General features: G+C 45.4%; 1 protein-coding gene across 2 annotated transcripts in view; it reads right to left on the minus strand.

Annotated features, from left to right (window-relative positions):
- RBM26 (RNA binding motif protein 26) overlaps nucleotides 1-7,208 on the minus strand; it is a 56,069-nt gene extending 48,861 nt beyond the window's left edge. The window contains exons 1-2 of one of the 2 annotated variants that reach the window (XM_069970666.1): nucleotides 6,921-7,208; nucleotides 2,853-2,971 (exon numbers count right to left, since the gene is read on the minus strand). In XM_069970666.1, the coding sequence (XP_069826767.1) occupies nucleotides 2,853-2,971; nucleotides 6,921-6,979 (178 nt within the window). In that variant the 5' untranslated portion in view covers nucleotides 6,980-7,208. Of the gene's footprint in view, nucleotides 1-2,852; nucleotides 2,972-6,767; nucleotides 6,791-6,920 lie in introns of those variants that run through there. The other variant, XM_069970667.1, reaches the window with a different exon arrangement.
- Between the last annotated feature and the right edge of the window lie 2,415 nt (nucleotides 7,209-9,623).

Here is a 9,623-nt window from a genome sequence, read left to right on the forward strand (position 1 = left end):
GACCTGGTGTAGTCCTGGGAGGCCTTGGGAGAGGTCCATAGACCTCCCTCCTATGATGTTCCTGAATTCTATGGTGCTACATTGAACCCATACTTCTTAACTACTGAAGGTCTATTAGAACAGAAGAATTTCCCAGATACTATCAAGGGCAAACTGAAGACCTTGCATAGAATGGGATTTCAGATATATATATATTTTTTTTTTGTGTGTGTGACTAATGGCAGAAAAGGTAGAACCCAATTCCTGGCAACCATATGGACCATCACTGCTGAGGAATCAGCCAAGAAGGCTAAGGAATCGCCACAAAAGAAAAGACACATCAATAATGTGCTCCCGAGGGAACACACATATATATATATATATATATATATATATATATATATATATATATATATATATACATCCATCCATCTTGATGGTCGTCTCTGATTGATTCCCATATGTACTGCACAAGAACACATGTAGCAGCAACATCTCTCACAAGAGAAAAGTAACAGTCTATAAGACTTGTACAAATCCTCCTGGCCTCAGTTGAAGAGCCTACAAATGGCAAGGTGATTGCTAGTAACTAACCACCTGGGTGTCCAAATCCCATTCTTCCCAGGTTTTGTTAATCATCAGTGATGAGGCCTGAAAGGTCTGCTGAATAGGAACTAGCTTAGGCTAGGTTCACACTGCGTTTTCAGCATCCGTTTAACGGATCCGTTTTTTTTAACGTCCAGAAAAATAGGGTCAGCAACGTTTTTTTGTCCGTTTTGGTCCGTCAAAAAAAACGGATCTGTTTTTTTTATAATGGAAGTCAATGGAAAAACGGATGCACACAAATGAATCCGTTTTTTGCAATCCGTTTTTCATGCGTTTTTTGCAAAAAACGGATGCGTTAAACGGATGCTGAAAACGCAGTGTGAACCTAGCCTTACACATGCTAACCCCAGCAAACAACTCACCTCCAATAGATCACCCCTCTTGTGTATCCTCCATCCCAGTGGAAGTCTGACAGAAAGAAGGTAAGATCAAATGGCAAAATATATTCCCCCAGACTCTGTGTATCAATCTGATAGAGCAGAGAAGCCTAGAGATAAATTACTGGATTCAAATAATTGAATCAGATAATGTACAAGACTCAAACCTAGAAGCAAAAGGACAGGCCCTGTGACTCCTAGATTTTAACAGGTACCTCTGGTACGCTGAAAGCTGCTAAAGCCATAAGAAGGTATAGCAATAGGTGTAGCAGCTGCCATATCATCCTTCATTATATGACCGAACAGATAGGAAGAAAGATGAGGAGAGAAAAACAGCGCAGAAGATGACAGTTACATTAAGTTATGCAAGTGTTTAATAGGTGAAATGCAACATCTGATTGGCCAGATCTTCCATCCATTTAAACATCCTCTATAATGATGACATTAAAAACCGGATGTTTTATGTTCTTTTTAATAAAGGAGAGAGGCCTGCATAGTAACAGGTAAATCTCCTAAGAGGAGTAGCTCCTTCTCGCAAAATAAAGCTAGGAGCAAAACCTTATCCATACATACATATATAAGTATATATATCACAGTCCTAAGCACCAAGGTGAATACAGCACACTGGTGCCCACACAGAGTAATTATATATCACCCTGAAAGGTATAGGGAAGAAGAGAGGGAGATAGAAAACTGGGACAGTTAGAACTATACAAGCTGACCCCTAGCACTCTCCCCCAAGTGTAGCAGACTTTAGTTGGCACACTTACCACCGGCAGAGGAGGCTTGTCTGCAGCAGGATTCCTCATAGGTGATGCAATGGATCAGACCTCAGAAGACTGATGACGCACAACTCTGCAGATTTTCCAAACTTGCCGCCCGGCGTCCTCGGAAGACCAGGAGTTCTGTTTCTTCCGGCACATGGCGTCAGCGTGCTCCCCCCACTGAAGGCACTGCTGAAAAACTAGGCCTTAGGCCTGACCTCCACCGAACGCCCGTACATTGCGGCCGGAAGTAGGCCGCAAACGCCGACCACTAGGCCACAGCGCCTGCCACAGCACGACCAGCCCCGGGACGCGCGTATACAAAGGAGAGGTCCGGAGGTTGCAGCAAAGGAAACTCTTTCCCCCCCCCCTGCCACGTCAGGGATGGCGCGAGGAGAACCAGCGGGCCATCCCTTACCCCAGATCCGAAGATCAGCCAGCCACCTCCATGGGAAGGAAGGAGGTTAAACCACGATCGATCCCTGCTGGTAAGGGGAAATAAATCTTCAAACAGGGGGATCTTCTCATCTTCACCATGGATCCCCACCTCTCGTGCCTGCCCTCCAGGGACAGGAAAAGCACTGGTGCTAGCAGGAAGGGGAGGGGCTTTTAACCTCTCGTGTTTGTGCTTTTCTTGTCCCTAGGGCATGAGTTAACTCCTGTGGTGCAGTCGTGAAGGTGAGGAGAGAAAAAAATAATAATAATGAACTGAAGGTCTAGTTGGTGGCTTCACTTTTTCTTTACTTTTTGGTTTGGGCTTTCCCATGATGCACTTTGTCTCCTGTGATGTCTAACTGTCTCTGTAGAACTGTTAGATGGCTTACAGCTTGCTCAGCCAATCAGAGCTGAGCAACCTGTGTCATCTGACATAGAGAGGCTGGCCTAACAGGGCTTAGACCAGTTTCCCTCTTGATGATGTCAGTGTGACAAAATGGCTTACTTCACTTCCTGGTGGGGGAAAAGATAGAGAAGGGGGGCAGATAGATGATTCAAGCATATTACAAAGTTATAAAACTTTGTAACGTGTTTCAATTACTGAGAAAAAGTTTTCCACCGAAGTTGCCCTTTAAAATGGAATAACACCTTTAAATTAATCATGTAAAATCTGCAAACCGTGTGGACTTACCCCTCTGAAGAAAAACATCCAGCTGATCTATGCACAGTGCTTTCAATTCTCTGTCATTTTTATCCTTCTTCACTAACGCAAGAACGTATTTTGCCAAGGCTGATGGATCAGCATCACAGCTGTATTAAAAGTCAAGCAATAAGGTTTTCAGAAGTGTAGGCATAAATCCAGCAAAAATACATATGTATACATTTTATATTATTATTATTTTAACAGGAGTTTGCACCTGATGTTCCCAGGGCACAAAGCACAAAAACTATTGTAAATTTTCACTGGAGAAAAATACAGAGTTACATTACAATTTACTCACCTAGTTGTAATCTATGCAGCTATTTCATGTGACACATGATTAAACAAGATTTCTACTGAAGAAATAAAAGTCACAAAAAATAAAACTATGGGATAGATTTATCAAACATGGTGTCAAGTGACACAGGGCTGCAAGTTTAAAAGTTGTTTTTTAAGACAATAACTGCATTACCTGCCAAACGGACCCCAGGACAGATCTTGGATTAAAAGCAGCTATCCGAAGGTACAAGTGGTTTGGGGGGGGGGGGGGGGGGGGGGGGGTCAGATTGTGGGTACAGAGTCACTTTAAGGCAAGGGCTGCATGGACATTGCTAATGATTATCGAGCTGTGTAATATGCTCAGTAAGCGAGCACTCATGTAGCAGATGGGCGCTCGCTTACACTGCTTATCGGGCCATGTAATACAGCCTCTACCCTTCTCTTCGAGAAATAGCAAGATGTAAAGTTGGAGATTTGCAGCCTCTCCAACCCTCAAGAAAACTGACTCATTCACCACAACAGTAAAATTCTTAGTAGCTCCACCCATAGCAATAATAGAGGACCAGCGTGTATTAGACCTAAAGGCCGTATTACCAAGTACATCCACCAGGGTAAACGCTTAAATGATGTCATCACGCGCGGCCCGCAGGAGACTGGAGCCAAAACAGACAGCATCCTCCTGTATCCAGCAGCTGTCACAGACACCGGAGGATGCTGTGTATGCCGGCTCCTTCCTCCTCCAGAGCAGCGCGCATCACAGGGGAGCTGCGAGCTGCAGGGGAGCTGTGGTTTTAAAGGGGTACTCCAGGCAAATGTAAAAAATCATGGAAGGCAAGGAGCGGTAGGTACATAACAATCAAGAGCTACTTATTTGTCCCTACAACCACAGTGCCACCAGTCATGGCCCCCTGCATCTCCTGGTCCTGTGATGTCACGGCTCAGCTCAGAAATGCCCACTAAACCAGTAAGTGACTAAGGCGGGATACCTATGCAGTCACTGACTGGCTCAGAGAGTAGTTCTTGTGGGGTTGCGACAACACCAGAAGCCAGGGGAAACAAGAGATCAGAGACTGACAGGAAGCTTGGGGGGAGGGGGGGGCACAGGGTCAAAAAGTATCCCTTAAATTGTTATTCTCCCACCACCCCCTGAACTCAGTGATTTTTGTACATTTGCCAGGAGTAGCCCATTAATGTTATGGATTATCAGTGTGCGCCACACCTGCTTCACAACATCCATCTGTCTCACAACAATGTCTGGTAAATTTGTTTCCTTACATAGAAAAAAAGGGTTGGGGCTCCTATTTGGAGTCTGATACATTAAACACGTAAAATAACAGGTGATACATGATTACACACAGATGTCAGGTAAGGGGACTAGATGTTAGAGGGCAACACAGATGTCTGGATATGCTGGGATTTGTAGTCCATGCAGATAAGTAATCCCCATCCACAGTACACTCATATCCATTGGTGGTCGGTCCGGCCTGGTTGTGGTCCCCATATCCTTCCCAGCAGCCATGATCTCTCCTCTCTCTCCAGGTGACAAGGCCATGGAGGTGAAGAATATATTATGCACAGTGTCACAACGCGAAGTCCAGGCCCCTCCGACCTGTATGATCTCCCCAAATAGCAGGATATACAGCAGCGGTCGCAGAGGTAGAATCTCTCATAGTGCAGGCTCCAAACCCAGTGATGTGTGGAAGAGGCCCGCGGTGGGATATTCAAATGTAGTGACTCTCACGCACTGAGGCGTAAAGCCGATGCCATTGGACTTGGACCCAGTGATGCGCGGAAAAGGCTGGTGGCGGGATGCAGACAACAGGGTATCCAAGTCTAACAACAAAGTCACTAAATGAGAATATCCAGCCACCAGCCTTTTCTGTGTATCACTGGGTCCGGTGTCTGAACTATAAGAGATTCCACCGCTTTGGCTGCTGTATATCCTGCATAACCCATCCTACACCTCCATGGCCTTGTCACCTGGTGTACGGATGGTACAGTACTTTGCAGTAACACCCCTGCAAGCGTTTTACATCAGTTATAGTATGCCCACTAACAGTCTTTGTGATGTCAGTGATATATTTCAAGCCTAATCCGAAATCCCAGAAATATGAGGTAGGGCTTATTTTGAGGGATTATCTTATATTAAGAGAAACGTGGTATACAGCAGACATGAAAAAGAAAACATAACAGCACTGTGCTGGCAGAGTTCTCCGAAACCAATATAGTGTTACATGGTGACACAGTGCATGCCTACAACACAGTATAGACCAAAACCACAACTGTGCAAAAGGCATATGTCACGTCTCAGAGTGCTTCACCACCTCTGTGCCTGCTTGGAAGCTCACATTAAAAACAATGGAAGGCTTTAGAGATGAGTTAACCGGGATAGGGTTTGAGTTGATCCGAACCCGAATGTTCAGTATTTGATTAGCGGGGGCTGCTGAACTTAGATAAAGCTCTAAGGTTGTCTGAAAAACATGGATACAGCCAATGACTATATCCATGATTTCCACATAGCCTTAGGGCTTTATCCAAGTTCAGCAGCCACCGCTAATCAAATGCCGAAAGTTCGGGTTCGGATGGACTCGCGCATGCTCTAGGTTCGCTCATCTCTAGAAGGCTCATTTTTTAAAAAAATTATCAGTACCAAAAACTGCACAGCACTTATGTTCTCGCCTGTGTAAACATATTCTGAGGCCTTATACACACATTCCATGTTTCCTGGGTGTGCCCTCAGTGAAAGGCCTGTAGTGGAAACCCCTTGCCCTGCACAGCATCATCTACAATATATTGCTGAGAGCAGGGAAGTCTCTCTTTTTTTTTTTTTTTTTTTGGGGGGGGGGGGGAGGGGTGTCTCCAGGGAGGAGGGCAAACCCATAAAACACAGAACATGTGTACAAGGCCTTAGGGTTCACACACACAATAGTTTTTCAGCAACAGCTTAGCTGCAGTAACCCGACACGGCCACTACACAATGTATGGAGCTGTGTGACTCTGTTGTGGATATGGAGGCAGATGCATGCAGCCATGTAATACTACATTTATGTGTGACTGCTGGGGTCCATGACGGCACATTTACAGTAGAGATGAGCGAACCTGCCAAGGTTCGGGTTCGTATGAACCTGAACTCTCGGCTTCTGATTCCCGCTCCGTGGAGAGGGTGGATACAGCTGGAGGACTGCCTGGAAAACTGGGATACAGCCATAGCCATAGGCTGTATCCCAGACAGCGGCAGTCAGAAGCCGAGAGTTCAGGTTCGCTCATCTCTAATTTACAGACAGCAGCATATCTTCAGGCGGCTCCAGGAAAGAGGTGTGCAGTGCATCATGGAAGATAGGGTGGTGATCGGGCTGCATGACCTTCCCGGACTTGTCAATAGGCCCACAGACCATATGAGGCAGCTGCTACCTGGGAGCAGCAGGTGACACAGAGCTCTATGGTGTGCGGAGACTATGGCGCTACTAAGCAGACAGCGTGCCGACTCCTGGTAACTTGCACAGAGCCTGTGTACTCCACCTACTGCACAGCTACAACTCCCATCATGTCCTCACAGCCAAGGGATGATGGATGCTGTAGCTTGTAGCAGGTAGAGAGACTCAGATTGGGAATGAGCAGTGGTTTTACCTCAGCATAATGGGAGTTGCTGTTTTGCAGCAGCTGTGGTTCCCCAGTGATGGGAGTTTTGCAGCAGCTGTAAAGCACTGCCGTCACCTGCGGCCACCTCCAGCCTGTTCACAGACCACAGCCCTGCACACACCCCACACAAGCAGCACTCACATAGGCTCCAAGGTCTTAGACAGCCAGTGCTTCAGCGCATCGAAGTCCTCTATGATCATGTTGGAGCGTATCTCCTGGGGCCGGAGAGCAGCTGGAGCGGTCACACGGGGGCAGGCCTGCAGATGTGCGGCCCGGGCTCACAGAACCGCTTCGTACTGCCGTAAACACCGATAACCTCCGCCGTAGGCTCAGCAGCCGAGAAGCCTCCCACCTCGGTAACGTTACCACTCTACGTACAGACTGTAATACACCGCACAAGCCTGTACAGTGTAAGATGGCTGCCACCAGAGATCGCGACACTAGAATATTACGTCATCACGTTCGAGGCACGCACTAAACCGTGCGCATGCGCAGTATTACTGGCGGGTGGCTCGTCTCTGTTACGTCAGTCCGGGGAGGTGATGCTCTCCTGTTGGAGAACGTCATCCCCGTAGGGTATTGGGTCAGTATCGTTATTATTCCTGGAGAGAACTGCTAAGTACATGTCAGGTTACAATGGGCACACAGCTGGACAACCATGCTGCCATCCAGTCGTACTTCAGGCTGACGCAGTCATTAAGATTACACATAAATGTCTGTATACAAGCACATTAACCAAGATTAGGGAAATATAGCTGCTTTCTTCTAAAAACAGCACCACCCCTGTCACCAGGTTGTGTGTGGTATTACACCTCAGCGCCATTGTAATAGAACTGAGCTGGGATACCACACAATGACTGAGGACAGGCGTAGTGCTGATTCTGGAAGACAACAGCTATGGGTTTTTGTTTTGTAATTTTGGATTACCCTTATATAAATAAACTAAGGGGACGATTTATCAAACTGGTGTAGAGGTTTCTTAGTTGTCCCCAGCAACCAATCACATTCCACTTTTCATTCCTTACAGATTCTATGAAAAATGAAAAGTAGAATCTGGTTGCTAGGGGCAACTAAAACAATGCTACTTTACCCCAGTTTGATAAATCTCCCCCTAAGTGTAAGATTCTAAGGGTCCATTGGATTTGAAAAGAGGAGAAAGCTCAGGCTTTCCGTTATGACCTGATCTCTGTTTATAGTCTGTTTCTGGCTTTGGCTTCAAATCTGTCAGATAATCTTTCTGTGTAAATCGACCCTAAGGGTGCCTTTACACAGAGAGATTTATTTGGCAGATTTTTTAAACCAAAGCACGTAATGGATGTGAAAAGAGGAGAAATCGCACGCTTTTCTTTATGACCTGTTCCCTGTATATAGTCTGTTTCTGGCTTTGGCTTAAAAATCTGTCAGATAAATCTCTCTGTGTAAAGGCACCCTTAGGGTCTTTTACTTTTACTTGAACAAGCACCATGACGTATGATATAAAATAAGGTATGAAAACTGCTAAATTTACCCTTTACACCTGTGTAGAGAAGTCAGGATGCAAAAAGGGGCTTACTGTCACTTTAAGGACCAAGCCAATTTTCATTTTAGCGCATTGTGAATAAAGGGCCATAGTGCTTGCATCTTTTCACCTACTGACCCACATGAGCCCTGACTTTTTGCACTATTGGGCTATGTTCACATTACGTGAACAACCGGCCGTTCCGTGACCCAGACCGGGTCACGGAACGGCCGGTCTTAGCCCGGATCATCCCGGCCGGTACTTAAGTAGCGGCCGGATGATCTTTCTAGCCGTAAAGCTCTGATGCGGGCGCATCAGCGTGCGCCCGCATCAGAGCTTCCCATAACCCACAGTGAAGCAAGCGGCCGGACCTGAAGAATTCCGGCCGAAGAAAACTGACAAGTCAGTTTTTTCCGGCACCGCATGAGATCCCCGCCGGAGCGCATACGATGTGTGTATGCTCCGGCCGGGATCCCATTGAAAATAAGGCTATGTTACACACCGCAAAACTACGGCCGTAGTTCTGCGGCGAGAACTACGGCCGTAGTTTTACATAGTGTAAACATAGCCTTAATTGTAATTTGCAATGGCAGACTGAATTTTCTTATTTTATTTCACAGCTTTTGAAAAATTAACCCTTTGAAGACAGAGCCCAAAATGATCCAGTGGACTGCGCCAATTTTTATTTTTGCGTTTTCATTTTTTTCTCCTCCCATTCTAAGAGCTTTAGCACTTTCATATTTTTAGCTACAGAGCCATGTAATGGCTTGTTTTTTTCAGGAATAGTTGTACTTTGTAATGGCGTCTTTCATTCTACCATAACATGTATGATGGAACCCCAAAGTTATTATTTATGAAAATATAAATTGGGAAATTGGAAAAAAAGAATGGAATATGGTAACTTTTAGGGGGTTTCTTTGTCTACGTAATGATATGACAAGATACCATTATTCTATGGGTCAGCCAGAACACAACCATATGCAGGTTTACACAGATTTTCTGATGATTTATTTATTTTTTATTGAAATCCTTTTTTGTTTGCAATTAATTATTAATAAAATTGCCCTATTGTGACTCCTGTAACGGTTTTAGTTTTTCACCTACAGGGCTGTATTGCGCCTTTTTATAAATACCCTATTTGTGAAGATCGGAAGTTTTGTTCAGTTTTATTAATTTGTTTTATATATCACAAGAAAATGTACCCGGCGCTGCCCGGGTATTAAGTGTCAGTGTGTTAATTAGATTTGTTCTAAGGTGCCCAGGTGGCCAAGCTAAAGGTATTGTTTCATCGGAGTTAATCAGTGGAATTAGTGTATACCTGTAGTGCATAGTTGGAGGGGTTCTGT

This window comes from Dendropsophus ebraccatus, chromosome 5 (assembly GCF_027789765.1).
Source record: "Dendropsophus ebraccatus isolate aDenEbr1 chromosome 5, aDenEbr1.pat, whole genome shotgun sequence".
Taxonomy (NCBI): Eukaryota; Metazoa; Chordata; class Amphibia; order Anura; family Hylidae; genus Dendropsophus; species Dendropsophus ebraccatus.